The sequence below is a fragment of the Takifugu rubripes genome, chromosome 20, assembly GCF_901000725.2.
Source record: "Takifugu rubripes chromosome 20, fTakRub1.2, whole genome shotgun sequence".
NCBI classification, from domain to species: domain Eukaryota; kingdom Metazoa; phylum Chordata; class Actinopteri; order Tetraodontiformes; family Tetraodontidae; genus Takifugu; species Takifugu rubripes.
The window spans coordinates 4,929,528-4,947,694 of NC_042304.1; the positions used below are offsets into that span (position 1 = coordinate 4,929,528).

General features: G+C 47.1%; 3 protein-coding genes across 11 annotated transcripts; 2 read left to right on the forward strand and 1 right to left on the reverse strand.

Moving 5' to 3' along the window:
• Positions 1-934: 934 nt before the first annotated feature.
• On the forward strand, positions 935-8,500 carry exoc1 (exocyst complex component 1). 7 transcript variants are annotated; one of them, XM_029828070.1, is made up of 21 exons: positions 935-1,056; positions 1,442-1,573; positions 1,667-1,797; positions 1,870-2,029; positions 2,317-2,334; positions 2,781-2,968; positions 3,052-3,279; positions 3,385-3,517; positions 3,643-3,752; positions 4,053-4,121; positions 4,529-4,678; positions 4,788-4,896; positions 5,394-5,438; positions 5,750-5,913; positions 5,990-6,103; positions 6,782-6,861; positions 6,955-7,183; positions 7,262-7,445; positions 7,524-7,723; positions 7,795-7,989; positions 8,078-8,500. In XM_029828070.1, exons 2-21 carry the CDS (start codon positions 1,450-1,452, stop codon positions 8,228-8,230), a joined length of 2,784 nt encoding a protein of 927 aa, XP_029683930.1. In that variant the 5' UTR covers positions 935-1,056; positions 1,442-1,449; the 3' UTR covers positions 8,231-8,500. The 7 variants fall into 7 exon arrangements, with proteins under 7 accessions (XP_029683930.1, XP_029683932.1, XP_029683933.1 ...); XM_029828072.1 differs by having other exon boundaries at positions 4,092-4,121; XM_029828073.1 differs by lacking the exon at positions 5,394-5,438.
• An 84-nt stretch (positions 8,501-8,584) lies between these two features.
• Positions 8,585-15,151, forward strand: cep135 (centrosomal protein 135). 3 transcript variants are annotated; one of them, XM_011614554.2, is made up of 26 exons: positions 8,585-8,828; positions 9,097-9,219; positions 9,295-9,485; positions 9,562-9,729; positions 9,798-9,939; positions 10,018-10,102; positions 10,173-10,301; positions 10,433-10,648; positions 10,727-10,792; positions 10,876-11,026; positions 11,100-11,317; positions 11,402-11,554; positions 11,636-11,752; positions 11,823-11,900; positions 11,988-12,139; positions 12,220-12,335; positions 12,425-12,579; positions 12,926-12,981; positions 13,076-13,244; positions 13,320-13,430; positions 13,606-13,791; positions 13,865-14,074; positions 14,140-14,342; positions 14,430-14,534; positions 14,604-14,759; positions 14,831-15,151. In XM_011614554.2, the coding sequence occupies exons 2-26, from the start codon at positions 9,110-9,112 to the stop codon at positions 14,853-14,855; spliced, it is 3,468 nt and encodes a 1,155-aa protein (XP_011612856.2). In that variant the 5' UTR covers positions 8,585-8,828; positions 9,097-9,109; the 3' UTR covers positions 14,856-15,151. The 3 variants fall into 3 exon arrangements, with proteins under 3 accessions (XP_011612856.2, XP_029683929.1, XP_003973986.2); XM_029828069.1 differs by having other exon boundaries at positions 8,585-8,753; XM_003973937.3 differs by lacking the exon at positions 14,831-15,151 and having other exon boundaries at positions 14,604-14,763.
• An 18-nt stretch (positions 15,152-15,169) lies between these two features.
• On the reverse strand, positions 15,170-17,202 carry chst14 (carbohydrate (N-acetylgalactosamine 4-0) sulfotransferase 14). Its single transcript, XM_003973848.3, has 2 exons — positions 16,903-17,202; positions 15,170-16,430 (listed from the first exon to the last, which is right to left on the reverse strand). Exons 1-2 carry the CDS (start codon positions 17,200-17,202, stop codon positions 15,603-15,605), a joined length of 1,128 nt encoding a protein of 375 aa, XP_003973897.1. The 3' UTR covers positions 15,170-15,602.
• Positions 17,203-18,167: the final 965 nt, after the last annotated feature.

Here is an 18,167-nt window from a genome sequence, read left to right on the forward strand (position 1 = left end):
TAAAGTGCGTCAGGATTTGGTTGACTCAGACGCATTTACGAAAAATAACTGCATTGCATACGCACTGAGTGTGTCCAAAGATTTATTTTTGGATCTTTTGAAGCAAAGATTTAGATTTTCAAAATGGTCATACATACGATCATGTTGCCATGTAGTATCAAGTAAAAATTTTAAACTTCAATTAAAATTATTTGTAAATGATCATTATATTCTAATTAAGGTTATCATATGAAAACGCTTATCATCAGCAACTCATCCAGGGTTGTGCCCTGCCATCAGCCATATGCAGCTGGGATAGGCTCCAGCAGCCTCCCCGTGACCTTGGGACAGATATAGCAGAAAAGAAGAAAGAAAAAAAAGAAAATGAGATTTTCAGTGTTGTTTGCAGGCAGTGACTTCAGCACAGCCTTCCTGAGACATCCGTTCACATGTCATGCTTTCTCTGGGGCATGTAGATTTACTAATTTCTCTGGATATATAGGCAATAAGTCAATCAATTTTTTATTTTATTTTTTACAAAGGTACAAATAATAAAGATCCTGACACAAGTAAGTGGATTAACAGTGCCCCTTGCTGTCCAAAGTAGAACTTGCTGAATATATGATGCATTTGCAGGTGTCTTTTAAAACCATATGTACAGACATAAAATTGTATAATTATGCAAATCATTATGAAAAATGGCAACAGTTTAACACTCAGCTAGAACCTAATGGTCAATACCTTTGAAATAGTGTTTAGGTCTGAAATGTAGAACACTTTTCTGTTGACGGCAAATTATTATTACATATTTATATTGTCTAAAGAGCACTTATTGAAGAGGAAAAATGATACTTTACTATAAATAATATGATGATATGATCTGCTACATGGACAAAGTATTGTACACGAAGGTAAAGTTTTAAAAAAGCATTTATTTTTTCAATATCACGTGTTATTGACTCTGGTCTGTGGGCGGACCGCGGAGATGACGTTTTTGGTCACATGACACGCTCGTCTATGTCCCCGGAAGCGAGAGGGTGGTTCTTTTGCACAGTGTTGATGGGCTGTTAACTAAAGGTAAAATGTATTTTTTCTAAAAACCTATTATGCCAGAAATATAGAGGGTGCCTTTCGGTTAAAACAACACTATGTCTTTTCTGTGCGACGTCGGTCGCTAAATGATGAGGTAGTCACAGTCTATTTCGAGCTAGCACCAATTTTAGCGGTATGCTAACACAGTGAGCTTAATAATTTGGGACTTTGGGAAGGACATCTGTTTAACAAACGGGTTAAAAGTTATACTAACTGCAAACCTACAATGTATTATCATTCCAGACATTGGGAAGGAAATACCTGTATTATTATATGCGTAAATCAAACATTACCTCTTGTGTATATACAGTATGTTGTGTTTGTCCTTTATGGTGGCAATAATGGCTAGTTAATGTGTTGCATCTGACAGCATCCACCATGACAGCCATCAAACACGCTCTCCAGAGGGACATCTTCACTCCCAACGATGAGCGTCTCCTTGGCATTGTTAATGTTTGCAAGGCAGGAAAGAAAAAGAAGAACTGCTTCTTGTGCGCTACAGGTGACTGCGAACTCTGCCGTGGACGTGCAAGCAATTATTCATAATAAAACACACCAAGATTGTGTGCTTCATTTCTTCGCATTTCTCATCCAGTCACTACAGAGAGACCCGTGCAGGTGAAAGTGGTTAAAGTGAAGAAATCTGACAAAGGGGACTTTTACAAACGCCAGCAGACTTGGGAGCTGAGAGATCTGACAGAAGTAGATGCCAAAGATGCCAGCAAGGTTGGAGGAATAACTATTTGCCTTTTTTTGGCTGTCGCTGTATTTTGTCCCTTATTCGTGTGCTCTCTGTAGGAAAATCCGGAATTTGACCTCTACTTTGAGAAGGTGTATCGGTGGGTAGCCAGCAGCACTGCTGAAAAAAACTCCTTCATCTCCTGCATTTGGAAGCTCAACCAGCGATACCTGAGGAAGAAGGTGGAGTTTGTGAATGTCAGCTCACAGCTGCTGGAAGGTGTGGCGATGATTCATATATATTATAGCATCCCTTGTGAGCATGCCTCCTTCCAGTGATTTGATTCTCTTTGTATAATAGCCTGTCTCCTTTTAGGCTCGATACTCATATTGAGGCCTTGTGAGTTGAGTTGGAGCTATGTTTCTGCTTGATTTAAGTTGATTTGCTGGTAGCACATTTGGAATAAGAAGTGTTTCTCTCTGCGCTGTAGTCTCTTGGTTGTGGCATGGCTTTCTGTCTTAAATTCTTCTTTATTCTCACTTTTCTCTCAAACTTTCTCTGGCCAGAACTTCCCAAGGCGGAAGGTTGGTAGGACTTAACTTCCCCTTCTCTGCTCCGCTCTACATTGTCTCATGATGTCTCCACTGTTGATCATTAGACTCTGCTTTACATTCAGCCCTTTCTGTACTTTTCTGTTATAACACACATTAAAACCATGATTTTACCTCATTGTTAATTTAATTGTAATTGTTCAACCCACCTGGATTTGTAGGCTTATTGACTCAGGTATGTTCATGAATGTAATCTGCATAGTCCATACTATTTCTTGGTTTGCAAAATAAGATTTTAATTCCTGTTTTACAAGCTCTGGTAGTGTTTTCCTGGGCTTTCTTATAGTTTGAGTAACTATTTGTTTTAACTGCCATTTCATTTTCTGTTTTTGTCTATATAATTTTGTATACTTCTTTAAGTACTTTTTCTCATGTCATCATCATCAGCTCCGATTTTTTATTTTTTTTCCCTGGACTAGAGTCTGTGCCGAGTGGTGAGAGCCAAAGCGTTGCCGGGGGTGATGAAGATGCTCTGGATGAATACCAGGAGCTGAGCACCCGTGAGGAGCAGGATATCGAGAGCATGATGGAGACGTGTGAATACGCCATCTCCAATGCTGAGGCTTTTACAGAGCAGCTCTCCAGGGAGCTCCAGGTTCTAGATGGAGTGAGTAGAACAGCTACTCTCCAAAACACAAGGGTTTTCTCCTCATTTAATTCTACATTTTGGAATTGTTGCTTGTGTTTTAGGCCAATATCCAGTCCATCATGGCATCAGAGAAGCAGGTCAACATTCTGATGCAGCTGCTGGACGAGGCCCTGGCGGAGGTGGACACCATCGAGGGGAAGCTGAGCAGCTACGAGGAAATGCTCCAGAGTGTCAAAGATCAGATGGACCAGATCTCTCAGAGCAACCGTCTCATCCAAATCAGCAACACCAACAATGGCAAACTGCTGGATGAGATCCAGTTCTTAGTGGTGAGAAGCCCTGCAATTATAGATTTTAGCAAGATATTAAATGTTTAACTATATTTAACTGTCACATGGAATCTTGATGGCAGTGGTGCCTCTTTTCATCCGTAGAACTACATGGACCTTTCAAAAGGACACATCAGAGCCCTGCTTGAGGGAGACTTGTCATCCCCTAAAGGCATCGAGGCCTGCATTAATGCCTCTGAGGCTCTCCTACAGTGCATCAACGTGGCTCTCCGACCAGGTTAGCTCACACACACTCGGCTCTAATTCAGTGTTGTGTGCAACATTCCACCATGTTTTTCAGCGTTGGGAGATTCAATTCCCCACTTTTGTCTAAAAATGGTGTTGATCTTTCTTCTCTCTTAGGACATGATAAACTAACAGCTGTGAAGCAGCAGCGGGAGCTGTTTTCAGAACTGAGGGACAAATTTGCCCGCCGCCTCACCAATCACCTCAATAACGTCTTCATTCACCAGGTAACGTGTTATGAGCCCCGTTAGATGAGTAAGAATGTAGGCATTGTGGATATTGGACAGCTGAATCAGCACTTAAGCTCCAGATGAGTTCGATTTGAATAAATGTGGGGTGATGTGTGACCACAGCACAGCAGGATGTGCTACACTCCCCTCACTCCAAACAGCTTCCTCTCCTCCTGTTTACTTGTGACTCTGTTCCTGAGGGTCTTGGGGCATTTCCTTCCATTTCCCCCCTCCTGTTCTTGTCTGACTCAAGTGTTGCTGTTGAACCACCCACTCTGCTTTCTGTCTCTGTGTCAGTTCAACTATTTCAGTCACTTCAAAATGACCATCCCTCAGTTCTATAGGTCCTCCTGTCTGTCACTGCCTGTGAGTACACCCACCGCAACCCCCTGCAGGGCCCCCTTTCTGCTGCCGTTTGACCTCTCACACCTCACTTTAACACACATTTGTTGCATTTAACACTTTAACACAACAGAGCTTCTCCTCCAGCCTGTCAGCTAAAAGGGCATCTTTGATCTTATGGTGATTTCACCTAATGGATGTTGGATTTTGGCCGTGTATGTTGGCTTTGTTGTCATATCACACAATTGCGTGCATGCTTGTGCAGTGGGTATTAAATCGTGTAACATTTTTAATGCTGCACTAACAGTCACTTCCTGAAAGAAAAGCGGTTTGTGTATTTGCATAAGCAGAAAGGACAGAACGATCTCGATCAACAGAATTGTCCATACTGATGCACATTGCGTTACTAATTGGTGTCTCTTGTCATTAAGGGCCATGACCAGAGCTCCACCCTGTCACAACATGCAGCTGAGCTGACCCTGCCCAAACACAACCCACTGCACAGAGACCTCCTGCGCTACGCCAAGCTGATGGAGTGGTTAAAGAACACCCAGAGGGAGATGTACGAAGGCCTGTCCAGGGTCGGTGCCTTTGTGAACTGGCCTAAATTATTGCTGCCACTTTCTGTTGGATGTATTTGATCGTTAGAGACGTGTCTGTGAGGCCTCTGAACAACTCTTTGGTTTCCAGACTTATGTCGACTACATGAGCAGACTTTACGAGCGGGAAATCAAAGAATTCTTTGAGGTGGCCAAGATAAAGATGGCGGGTACAACCAAGGAAGCCAAGGGCAAGTTTGGTAAGACCTGTAATTCATGCGACGTGTTTGTCTCCTGCAGTTGGTGGAGGCAGTGATTAAATCAGTGACGCTTGTGTTTTTTTTGCTTGTCGACTCCACCCAAAGATTCATAAATTCACAGAATTGCCTCATTATTCCATCCAGCATTTGTATGCTGCCATTTAAAAGGTTACATGTTTGTTTCCCCTCACAAAACGCCTCGCCAGAAATGTTTTCTGCCCTAAATTCTTAAAAATCCATCTCCTGGTTGACTCGGTGGAACTGTCTTTTTTTGGCAGAATTCTTTGCTTTTGGCGTTGGGTAGCTTCTCTGCTGAAAACAAAGAAAATATTTGTTTTCCAAAAAGGTTTTCCTGAGCTGGAATTCAACCAAAGCCCCTGCAGTGCACGTCAGCATACATATAACATCTAACATCTTGTCTCGCCCCTCCCGTGCTGCATGTTTTAAGCCTAACCTGTCTCTGTCTTTGATGCCTGCCTTTTTTTAACCGGCTACAGCCACGCTTCCGCGGAAAGAGAGTGCACTCAAACAGGAAACGGAAAGTAAGTATGACTTTTGGGTGGAGCTTTTCCACTGTTAATTCCTGCCTCTGCTTTATAGTTGCTCTAAGTTAAATCTTTTTGCTCCAACCTCTTCGCCACCATGATACTGTTTATACCGCACTACGCTCGCTAAGCTCTGTCCTCATCACGTACCTGGATGCTTAAATATGATGACAACAGATACATTGGACATAATTTGAGATATTACGTATTAGAGCTGTGTAATATATTCTTAAAATACCGTCTCAATGTCTTCCTACTGCATTACTGACCCGTCACGGTGAGTGTAACGTCCTGTCGTGCTGCAACAGGCCTCCACGGCAGCTCTGGCAAACTAACTGGCTCCACCTCAAGCTTGAACAAGCTCAATGTTCAGGGCTCCAACAGCCGGCGCTCCCAGTCTTCCTCACTGCTGGACATGGGTAACATGTCTGCCTCTGACCTGGACGTGGCAGACAGGACCAAGTTTGACAAGGTTTGACTCGCAGAACTGACGGCAGAACGGCGGGTTCGCGGGTTGGTTGCGTGGTGATCCGTCTCTTCTCTTGCAGATATTTGAGCAGGTCCTGAGTGAGTTGGAGCCCCTGTGTCTCGCAGAGCAAGACTTCATCAGCAAGTTCTTTAAGCTGCAGCAGCACGTGGTAGTTGCCCCCCCTTTGGCTCAGGTGAACATGTGATCAGATATGGAAACGTGCTTGTGATATACAGGGACAAACCGTTATTACCCTAGCAGTCTTTAAGCTGTGAGGGTGAAAAATGACTATTTTGAGCAACATTTTCAACAATCTGATTTTAGATAAAGAAAGTTTTAATTCAATTAATCGGCAGGAGATTTGACTGTCAAAAAGGATCAGACCATATGATTGTACAGGTGTAAAATGCATTCACACATACTACCGTATGGTTTGTGACCCAAGCTCACTAGCCAATTCCAAAAGTGGACACTTTTAGGAATCCGATCGTTATCCAGAAATTACTGCACTTTGAATTTCTCCCCCCGGTACTCTGATATCTCTGTGTGTGTATATCAAATAATGTGATTATTTTTGCACTTGTCGCATGTGTTTCGCATCACAACATGAGTGAAAGACAGAAAAAATGAGCAGCATGTAGCTTGTTCCGCAGCTCTATTAGCTTAAGATCTTAGGCATCACCATGCTCTATTATAATTATATTATTACTCCCAGTTATCAGATTTTAATGCTCATGTAAACCTTGTCACTTTTAGTATGTCTGAAGTGTAGTTTCTTTCTAGGGGACAGCGGCACCTAGTGGTAGACTTATGGTAAAGCATCGCTTTCGCTACCTCTCAGCTGATGTTTAAAATGACGTTTGTCCATCAGATGGAAATGGAAGAAGTTGATGGAAACGCGCTGCCAAGGATGCCACCGTACATGGAGCACAGACACTCCCTGTCCTCAGAGTAAGATGCTCCACATTACACGCTTGCCCTCATATTCTGTGACTCTCTCTAATGGATCTTTTTCCGTTACTGGGATCCATTTTGCCACTCCAGTAAGGACACGGTGCGGCTGATGATGAACAAAATCTTTCAGTCCATCGAGACCGAACTCAACAGCCTCATCGCTCTCGGCGACAAGATCGACAGCTTCAACTCCCTCTACATGCTGGTGAAGATGAGCCACCACGTGTGGACGGCAGAGAACGTGGACCCGGCCTCTTACCTCAGCACCACTTTGGGAAATGTGCTGGTCACTGTCAAGAGGAACTTTGACAAGTGCATCGTAAGACTAAGTTTCAGGCGTGTTTCTAAATTGTTACGTATCCTATCAGGATTCTCAATGAGCATTTTGTCCCCTCAGTCTGGCCAAATCAGGCAGATGGAGGAGGTGAAGATTTCAAAGAAAAGCAAAGTCGGAATCCTGTCTTTTGTGACCGGGTTTGAAGAGTTTGCCGAGCTGGCAGAAACGATATTCCGAAACGCGGAGCGCAGAGGGGACCTGGACAAAGCTTACGTCAAACTCATCAGGGCCGTCTTTATGAACGGTGAGACACGCGATCCGAAACGTCGGCGCAAGACCGGATGATGCCGGATAAATCCTGATTACCGCCTCTCATTTTCAGTGGAGAAAGTGGCCAGTGAAAGCCAGAAGACACCGCGGGACGTGGTCATGATGGAGAACTTCCACCACATCTTTTCCACACTCTCGCGTCTGAAGATCTCCTGCCTGGACGCAGAAAGGCGGGAGGCAAAGCAGAAATACACGGACCATCTACAGTCCTACGTCATCAATTCTCTGGGCCAGCCTCTGGAAAAGCTCAACGTAAGTGGGAAAAGGTTGCCGACCTCTGGTTTTTGTTCAGGCCTCTCAGTGCAATTGTGTCCGCTTCGCAGCATTTCTTCGAGGGCGTCGAGGCCCGTGTGGCCCAGGGTGTCCGCGAGGAGGAGGTGAGCTACCACCTGGCCTTCAACAAGCAGGAGCTGCGCAAAGTTATTAAAGAATATCCAGGTAAAGAAGTGAAGAAGGGCCTGGACAACCTTTACAAGAAGGTAGACAAGCATCTGTGCGAAGAGGAAAGTCTGCTGCAGGTAGAGGACGTTACTGCTGACCTAGACCTCAGTCACAGTCATCACCTCCCTCTGAAACATCCAACCTGCCTTTTGTCTTCTCCGTCAGGTGGTGTGGCACTCCATGCAGGACGAGTTCATCCGTCAGTACAAGCACTTTGAAGATCTGATCGGCAGGTGTTACCCCGGATCTGGAATCACCATGGAGTTCACCATCCAGGACATGTTGGAGTACTTCTCCAGCATTGCACAGTCCCATTAGTTGCTACACACTGTAATTAACTCCTGCCTCCTACTGACTGATGGTGCACAAGCTGTTCACACACTCGTGTTGGTTTATGGATTTAAAAAAAACAAAACCAAACGTCCTCTGTGTCTTTCAATTAAAGATTTTAGCACACTGGACAATGTGCAGATATCTCTGCATTGTCTCGCTGTGCCTATTCCTTTGGATTCAACGCTTTATTGTTTTACTACACGCTGTTGCTTATTTTTGTCCCATGTATATAAAAAATAAATTCGCGTAATGACCCGTTCGATTTTGTGTCAACTGTTTCGTGTTTGGAATCCGCCCTCCCCTTCCTGTTCGGAGGACGCCGGTTGTCAAAGCGAGCGTCCCCGGGTCCTCTGTCATAGCGCTGACTTCCATGGCGACGAATCCAAACTAGAGGCAATCGGCGCTATTTTCAAACCAGTTTAGCGCGGAAACGTGTAAACGCAGCTTGTGGTTAAATAAAATATGATGAGAGCGCCTTGTAATGTCAAGAATATACTTCCAATGTAAGGTAATGGTCCACATCGACCTAACTGACGAACGTTTGGCTAGCTAGCTACCAAGGAAGCGGTGTCTCATAAAACAGGCAAGTTGAGCGGAATGCAAATTTAGTTTTGGGATGGGCGAGTAGCTGCTGGTAATCAAACAGCACTTTACTAATATAAGTAATGCTGGCGTGTTAGTTGTGCAGTTATTAGGATGCTCATTAACATATTAGTCTATTAGCCTGTAGGCTAGCCGCCCAACCTAAGCTAACAACAAACACTTGAGAAAGTTCATCTGATGCTAGCTAACGCCCGCGACAGCCTGAAACATGGGTGCATAACGGTGACCTTCGCTATGTTCTCTCATAGTAACTCGAGAGCCATGAGCAACGCGGAGAGAAAATTCGTCAATCTGAGGAAGCGTCTGGATCAGCTGGGATACAGACAGCCGCTGGGAACAGAGTCGCTGCCGCTAGTGGAGAAACTCTTCAAGTAACACTCGGAGCTCTTCTGCAGCTTCCGCACAGGTGACATGGAGCCGACTCACGCCTTCCTCTCGTCTTTTAGTGACCTGGTCCACACCACCGACAGTCTGCGCAATGCCAAACTGTCCGTGGGGAAGACTGAAAAAGAGAGCCGCAACGTGGATGCTCTTGTGGAGCCGTACAGGGCGGAGAATGCCCGAATAGTCCGGCAGAACAACGATCTACACCAGCAGCTTCTCAGACAGAAGGAGGAGAAGGACCGTGAAACTAGAGGTTGGTTACACTCGCTCATGACTCTCCACCCGACCAGTCTAAAGTGCACCGATCGCCTCCTTACCTCCTCCCTCAGAGCTGAAGGCCCGCGTCAGAAAATTAGACCATGAAGCCAATGATCTGAAGTTTCTAAACAACCAGTATGTGCACAAAGTCCGCTGCTTGGAGAAGGACGGCAAGACTAAATCTGAACGCATCCAGCAGCTGCAGGAGAAGAACATGCAAGCTGTGGTGCAAACTCCAGGTAATGCCAGGAAGCGTGCCCGGGTGTTGGTGCACCAGCTAATTTGAACCTGTCTTCCTCTCACTCAGGTGGGAAAAAACATAGCATCCCCTTCAGACGGCAGAGGATGCAGATAGACGAGCTCATACCTCCAGCCTTTACGTCAGCGTATCCTGTGACGCAGCCTGACGATCCATACGTCGCTGACCTACTGCAGCTGGCTGATGGAAGGTCTGATGGCCGTGTGCTCGTTGGAAGGGTTCGAGTCCTACTTCAACTTGCACCAAAATTGTTCTTTTGCATTTTTAGGATTCACGAGCTGCAGGAAGACATCATAAAGCTCCGACTGGACCTTGAAAATGCTCAGGAATGCGTTAAACACTTGAACACGCAGGTAAGAAATCAAGTGGCTGCCGTGCGACGTCAGGAGACGGCCAGGCGATTTATTTTAAACGTGTGTTCAGGTGGAGCTCAGAGACCAAGAGATCGAGCGTCTCAATCATGCACTGAAGGGAGGACGACCCCATGATGTCATTTCCCTGGAGGCTCAGAACCTCAGCAACGAGAAATGTATCGCTCACCTTAACCTTCAGGCAAGCAGACCTGACGCACGAATACACACTGCAGACACCGGTGCCCTCGGGAAACATCCAACATTTCCGCCTTCTGCTTGTAGACATTAAAGGCTAGATTAGAGGCTGGTTCTGTGCTTGATGTCCAACAGATCGAGTACCTGCAGGAGACCAACAGAACTCTGGAGGAGAAGGTGAAGGGTCTTCAGCAGAGAAAGGAGGACGTGTCCACAGAAGTGGCTAATCTGTCCCTAAAGAACCAGGAGCTGTGTGAGGAGCTGACCCACATAGACAAGCTCGCCAAGCGGCTGGAGATGGACAAAGACCGCGTGTTGGAAACTGCAGACACCGAACTGCAGGAAGCCAAAGTAAGTGTGACCACATCAGAGAGGAGGAGGGTTTTAAAACAGTAAAGAGCTTCAGTTGGATTATTTTCTTACTAACAGAAAGAACTTCAGAGACAACAGAAGATCATTGAGGAGCTGGAGGATATCGTCACCACAGCCAGAAGGGTTTGCAGAACATATTTGTGATGATGAATCCTCCTCCTCCGGCCTCACTCACTCGTGTTCTGGTTGGATTTGGTTGATTCCAGGCACAATCTGAAGCCGACTTTGAAAAAGAACTTCTGAGGGAGCAGCTGCTGGGTCTGAAAGAAAAGACTGAGAAAATGGAGGGTGTGGTGACTCTTGTGGAGGAAGAGAAGGTCCGGCTGCAGGAGAAAGTAGACAAAGCGATGGGTGCAGGTGAGCATCTGCTCCTACGCCTCATGTCCACGCACTTTTGAACCGCTCACGTGGCTTTTCTCTGGTTTCGAAGAGAGGGAGCTGGTGCTGGAGTTGGAGTCGATGCGGACTAAATATGGCGTGTGCGGAAGGGAACGCTCGCCGTCTCGGCTGGACGCGTTTGTTAGGAGTCTAGAGCAGGAGAGGGATTACTATCGGCAGGAAGCGGAGCGCCACAGGAGAGTAAGGGGGGCTGCTAGTCCTAATTTAAGCCCCAGCCGGGGCAGGAGTTCATGGTCCAGCATTAGAAAGGTGAGAAAGAAGAAGACAGTTATGTGTTTACGTATAGAGGGGGGTTGAAAATAGGTGCAGCCTTGTTGTAATGACCTCTTTCAGGGAGACGTTCCAGAGACGGAGCTGCTCCATGCTCTAACGGAGAGAGACGAGCTGAAGGCTGCCCTGAAGGGCTTAGAGCGGCGCCTGGAGGACGTCCAGGACACTGTCAAATCTCTGAGCACAGAGAGAGACCATTTAAAGATGCTCTTAAAAGTGAGTTGGTTCGAAAAGCGGCGCGCCTGATTGTCCCGTCCCATCTGAAACGGTTCTGCACAGGTGTTTTTCTTCCCTCAGGCTCAGGAGGACCTGAGGCTGGCAAAGACCAAGGACGCGTCAGGTGATCTGAAACAAGCAGAACTGACGATCCAGCAAATGAGCGCTGAGATCGAGGCTCTGATGGAGAAACTAAAGGTTGGGCTTCTTCTGAACGTCACTGAAGACAGGATTTTAACGACCTCCTTAATAACATTGGTTTTTGCAGGTCACGCAGACGTCGGCGCTCTCAGACCGACAGGTGGAGGAGAGAAGGATTCTTGACCTGGAGAGTGCTGTTAAGAGCGTAAGTTCCGTTTCATCTAATCACCTACTGACTGGAAAACGGAAGCTTTTGCACCACGACGGGGCTCATGTGTTCCGTGGTGCGTAGTTGGAACGAGAGAGACTGGACCAGCGCTCCGAGGTCCACCTGCTGAAGGAGAGACGCGAGGCCTTGGAGCAGGAGCTGAAGTCACAGTCTGCTGCCGCGCTCCAGAACGCAGAGGAAGTGGCCCAGGAGAGGGCGGAGTCTAACGCCCTGAGGTCTGTGGTCATACCAAAACCATATACGTCGAGGAGTGCGACGCGGGTGTGTTTATGGGCTCTCCCCCGTCTGTCTGTAGAATCCTGAAGGAGCAGATGGAGCAGGCGCTGTCCGACACCCAACACAGGCTGTCGGTGAAGACCAACGAGCTGCACGCTGCCCACGAAACCATCAACAAACTGGAGGACAGATTAGGTGATTTAAATCCCTTATTTGGCCTATTTATTGCATCACCCCGTTGTGTCGGTACCGCAAAGCAGCTTTGCTTTTGTTCTGTGCGTCAGGGGAGCTGAGTCAGCACGGCTCCGTGCACAAAGAGGACCTGTCGGCTCTTCAGAGGTCCATCGCCGCTCTGGATAGAGAAAAAGATGTCCTGCAGGATGAGGTGGATCAAAAGACTGAAAAACTGTTTGAGCTCCAGGAAGAAAACTCTAAAAAGGTACTTCACCTGATCTGTGTTCTCACTCATAGCGACCTTTTTACCTTTTGGATCTATATCCATACGCTGTGATCCCCATAATTAGATCTGACTGCCATCAGCTAAAATAAGACATCTTCTATTCCATCAAGCATCAACATGCAAACAACAAATTGGCTGAAATTTCAGCTGTTATTGGGGGAAAAAATTCAATAACATTCACACCAATGTCAATAATGTGCATAATGTATTCAGAATGTTATTTATTGAAATGCTCTTGAATGTTATAACACTGCGTCAGACATGAGTGATGGAATCATCCTGGAATGGAAAATAAAGCCTCCTTATTGTTGTGGTGTTTTCACAGGAAAAGGTTCTTGAAGATGTGAGACTCACTGTCAAGAACCTGGAAAGCTCACTGTTGTGAGTATTGTGCTCTTAAAGTTTGGATTTGATGGAATCGTGACGTCATATTGTGAGTGGTTCCCATGATGACGCTGGGGTGCGATTGATGTAGACAACTGCAGGGGGCGCTGAATAGCCGCGAGAGGGAGATAGGCAGCCTGAGGAGACAACTGGATGCCTGTCAGGAGGAGTTGGCCGCTCTCAAGAAGGAGAAACAAGTCATAATCAAAGAGATCAAGAGGCTACAAGATGACCTGACCACGATGACCCGAGAGAACCAGGTTGGTGGCAGCCTCTCAGCAGTGTAACGGAGAGAGACGTCTCATCGCCTCAACGCTCGCGTCCTGTTTTTGAAGGTTGTACATGCAGAGATGGAGGACGTGCTGCATGAAAGGGATGAGCTGAAGTTGAGGGTCCACTCCTACATCATCGAAGTGTCCAAAATCGAGAAGCTCGTTGCCGCAAAGGCAAGAGGAAACACACGACCCGTTTAGCGCTGTGGAATTTCTGTCATTTTCAGAGAAATATGCACTTTGTTTTGCACACCGTCCCGTTTTCTTCCTGGTTTAATCTCAGAGTAGACATTTCCAGCAGTTGCCAACCTTATCCGCTGTAGCTGAGTTCTACCCGTCGCCCCTTCAGGAACAGGAGAACTTGGACCTGCTGAATCGCTTCAGGATGGCCCACTCCGAGGTGGAGGAGCACGAGCAGAAGCTGCAGCAGGCCGAAGGCCTCAATAACTCCATTCGCCTGGAATTGCTTTCTTCAGACACGGAGCGGCGGCAGCTCCGCGACAGCATCAACAACAAGGAGAAAGAGATCCAACAAGTAACGCTGCAGACGTAAGATTGAATTAATTAGAGACTGAGTGAGTCCTGAAACGTCCGCTCTTCCCCTGAAGCACATCCAGGCCCTGCAGGCGTACGAAGGCCAGCTCTCCTCTCTGGCTCGCGCGATGTCTCGGCTAGAGGAGGAACTGCACAAGGCCCAAGAGGACAAGACGTCTCTCCTGTCGGACCTGGCCTCCGTCAGGGAGCTGTGCGTCAAACTGGACTCTGGCAAGGAGCTCACAGCTCGTCAGCTCACAACCAGGAGCATGGATGTAGAGCGGGTGAGGCCCTGATGCGCTTGTTTTCCGTCGCACGACCCCCTCAAACAAACCTGCACCCCCTCCAGGTCACTGCAGAGTTGGAGGACGTGCGCGCCGAGGCGGAGCTGTTGAAGAAACAGCTGGCCGGTGAGAGGCTGACCGTCCGCAACCTGGAGAGCCTGCTGTCCGCCAATCGTCAGAAAGAGTTCCAAACACAGCTGGCCGCAACGGAGCGGGAGGCGGAGCTTAAGCTGCTCCGCGACCGGCTGAATTTCGCCGACAGCAAAATGTAACAAAAAAACAAAACACACGCGCTTCGTCGTTAAGTCGGCTCCATTTTCAAGCCATTATCGTGTGTTTGTGTGAAACCATGCAGCCTGGAGCACACCAGGGACGTGACCCAGCTCCAAGGCAAAGTCTCGCAGCTGGAGACGGAGATGGACGTCCTGAGAAGACAACTGACCACCGAGCGCTTTGAGCGGTGAGAGAGAGTCACTGCAGACACAAATGGGGTTCCTACTGATGAAGGTTGACCCTGTTCTGTCCTCAGTGAAAGGGCGGTTCAGGAGATGCGCAGGCAGGGCGTGTCCCTCTCCTCCCTGCACACTCCGACGTCACTCAACGTGTCCGGGTCTCCCCATCACGTCTCCTCAGATCACTCCATCCTTCGGAGCGTGACCCGCTCCGCCGACAAGTCGGCAGACAGGTAAACCTCGGGTTTAGGTTCCGTCTTATGTCTGGTCCATCCTCCAAATATTAACACGTTGCTTCTTTCAGAAATGTGAGCTTCAAGGATTCGTGACGATGAAGGACCAAGGAAATTTGAATTGTGAAGGTCTCCACAAGTCCTCGTCTTAGCGAGCATGTTAGCGTTCATCCGGACTCAGACACTCGGGTTGGATATTTTTACTCCCAATCACCAACTTCTCATTCACACGACCACCTCCAACGTGTCCTCAATCGTCAATTGGACTGAAATCAGTTCTCGGACTATAATTTCAACGTTCAGCCCCGTGTTTATGTTTGTATTCTGCTCCGCATTCATGCTTTTAATAATGTTTACACATAATTAAATTATTCACAAACGTCATCCAAAAACAGGATGTGTCCATGTTCATTTAAAAAGAACCCAAAACTGGTTTTATTATAAAATTATGGAGGACAATGTCTGTTACCACCAGCTTGAATCAAACTGAGCAGCTCTGTGAGTACACGGTGTGTGTTTTAGCCTGCTAAACCACTGAGTGCCCACTGACCCCAGTAACCCTCGACCTTCACCAAGGCAGATGAGAGGAAACCAGAAAAACACAACATGACCTGGCACACGTATGTACAAATTGTATCCTGAAGTTTACTGTAACAGTGCACGTTTGTTTTTGTCTGCAGCTGATTTCAAGCTTTAGTGGTTTGAAAACGACGTCTCGGCCCGACGTCTCAAGTAAAAGAACCTCTTAACATTTTCTCCAAAAGATTGTCCGTTGGCTAAAAATAGACCAGTAGAAATGATTCACTATACACAATAATCTTAAAACTATCAAACATTGCACAGTTAATGCCGGCAGTGCTCAGTGGTTGTGTTGGGGAGAGGGTAGGCGAAGAGGGAGAAGTCTAAAATGTACTTGGGCAGGAGTTCCCTCAGCAGCTTCTGCGGGAGGCTGCACAGGTAATAATGTAACGTCTCCGTGGTGACCGGCTTGTACCAAGTCTGCCTCTCCGGGAAGTGGACGTGAGGAGGCGCCCCGACGCGCTGCAGCACGAACTCGGCGTCGTTTTCCAGATGCTCGTGGGAGCCGATGAAGTCGTAGTTGACGGCGCAGGGCTGGCACAGGTTGTACATGGGCATCCAGTGCTCGTTCATGCGCTCCGCGTCCTCGTCCAGCAAATAACGCACGAACTCTGCGAACGTCACGTCGTCCCCCGCTACAGACGCGTCCTTGGAGAGGCCTTTTCTGTACCGCTTGACGATCTCCACGCCGTACTTCTTCTGGTAGGACTGGATCTCTCCGAACTTGTTCCTGTAGGCCGACAGCAGGCGCTCCGCGGGCTCCCGCACGAACATGAACTTGAAGTAATGTTTGAGGCGGTAGCGGATCTCCTCGGGCTTCAGGGAGGACAGGAACAGCAGGTCGTTGTGGTGATTCATCTTGACGCTGACGTCCACGCTCTCCAGAGCTCCGCTCAGGACCTTCAGGACCCGCTTCCAGTTGGAGCAGGCCACTTTGGGGATGTAGCAGTAGAGGAAGCGGTACTGGTCGTTCACCAGGATGTGCTGCAGCAGCGTCTTCCTCTGCAGAGGGCTCAGGGACCACACGCTGTGGGGCATGTTCTTCTGGCCGCACACCGTCCGGATGGTCCGGTTACGGATCTCGTGGAGGATCTGAACGAACAACAAGTGCACTGAAGACGTGTGGACATTCACAAAGATGAGGATTTTCACACAGCAGCCACATTGACACACATTTACAGGTAAACACACAATAACTGTTCCGATTTCAGTGAGCGTGCGTCATTTTTGCATCATTAGTTGGCAAAATTGGGAAAGACTGAGCGTCCTACTGTATTAGACTCTTCTTCAGAATCGGTTACTCATGTCAATCGGATTACATTTGGTCGGTTTGACAGTAACTGTGTTGGCTGACTTGTTCAAGTGAAAAAAGACGCTGGGGAAGTGAAAGCGTTACTATATGGTGTTTATAATTAAATCTCTGAGCAGTGGCATACATAGTTAATGGCACGTTTATTACCAAACTCTTGAAAGTAATCAGGAAATTTGCTGACTCCGTTGGATCTTTTCCACAGCATTAAAAAAAAACCACCCTCACGGCATCAGAACCACCACCCAGTTGTACCTGAGAGTCCACGTCCACGTCCAAGCGGTCCCGACCGTATTTCCCAGCCTGGCCCCTCACGTCCAGCCGCCTGCCGCTGCCCCGGGGTGAAGGAGTCTCCATACTGTTCAGCATTCCTTTCTCAATCATGAGCAACAGGCCTCCGGATGCTACGATCACCAGGAACGTTAGCACCGACGGCAGCACGGCGGAGCTGCGGCGGACGGAGCCCGAGTTCACCGCTGCCCTGAAGTTTACAACCGAGCCGCTGCGCATTCCAGCCGTCTTTTTCAGCCCGTACTCCTGCCTTCGGGGAACCATGGTGCGACCCTCCAACGAGCTGTTAGCTTTTTTAACACTTCTGCTAACTACATAAAAAAAAAAACAGTTACCTACCACGTACCCATAGTTGGCTTCAGCGGAGCGTCAAGTGTCTCGGGGGAAACGGAACCGCTTCCGGGTTGCCTTTCAAAATAAAACATTTCATGACCTGTTTTGGGGGGGGGAAAAGTATCTCCAGGATAATCGGAGAAAATATTCTTTTCTTATTTGGTACACATATAAGTTTGCCTGTGCTCCATATGGATAACTTTTCAAAGAATTTAATTTAAACTGGAAAATGTAGAAGGCGGCGGGTAAACGTCCGGTTTAAACTTTCAAAATAAAGTTCGCAATCTTTTTCTACTCAAAAATAAGATTTGCGTGTTCAGTTGTGTTCATTTTGACATGCGAGACAAAAGCATCTGCAATTGTCTCTACGCTGCTTCATTTGGGGACTTTAATCAAAATTCAGACTTTTTAATAGTGTAATTTTACGGAAGGAAATCAGTTTTTTGTGTTGTTCCAACAGATGCAAATCTAACAAACCACATGTTTCAGGCACGTTTAATTCAGTCCTCCAAATTCATATTTTGTAGGTTATTGACTTTTTGTAAATGTATGAATGTATGTGTGAATCTTGGGAGGGTTTTATTGACGTTTAAATCATATAATTCCGTTTCTCTAATTTAAATTAAACTTCAATATAAGGCGAGGAACTGTTCAGAGATCCTTGGGAGTCACACCAGCTCATGTTCTCTGTGGAGCAACGGCTTGACTCACACACCATCAAAACACCGATGAGCTCATCAGCTTTTATCACAATCCAGTGCAAAATCGAGTAAACCTTTTGTCTGTTACACTGGTGAGATATTTACACTTTTGCAGCCTTTTCTGTGCAGCCTCCAAGTCTCCTTTTGGATAAGATGAGTTTAAAACACAGGAAATAGCATATGTGTGTTTATTAT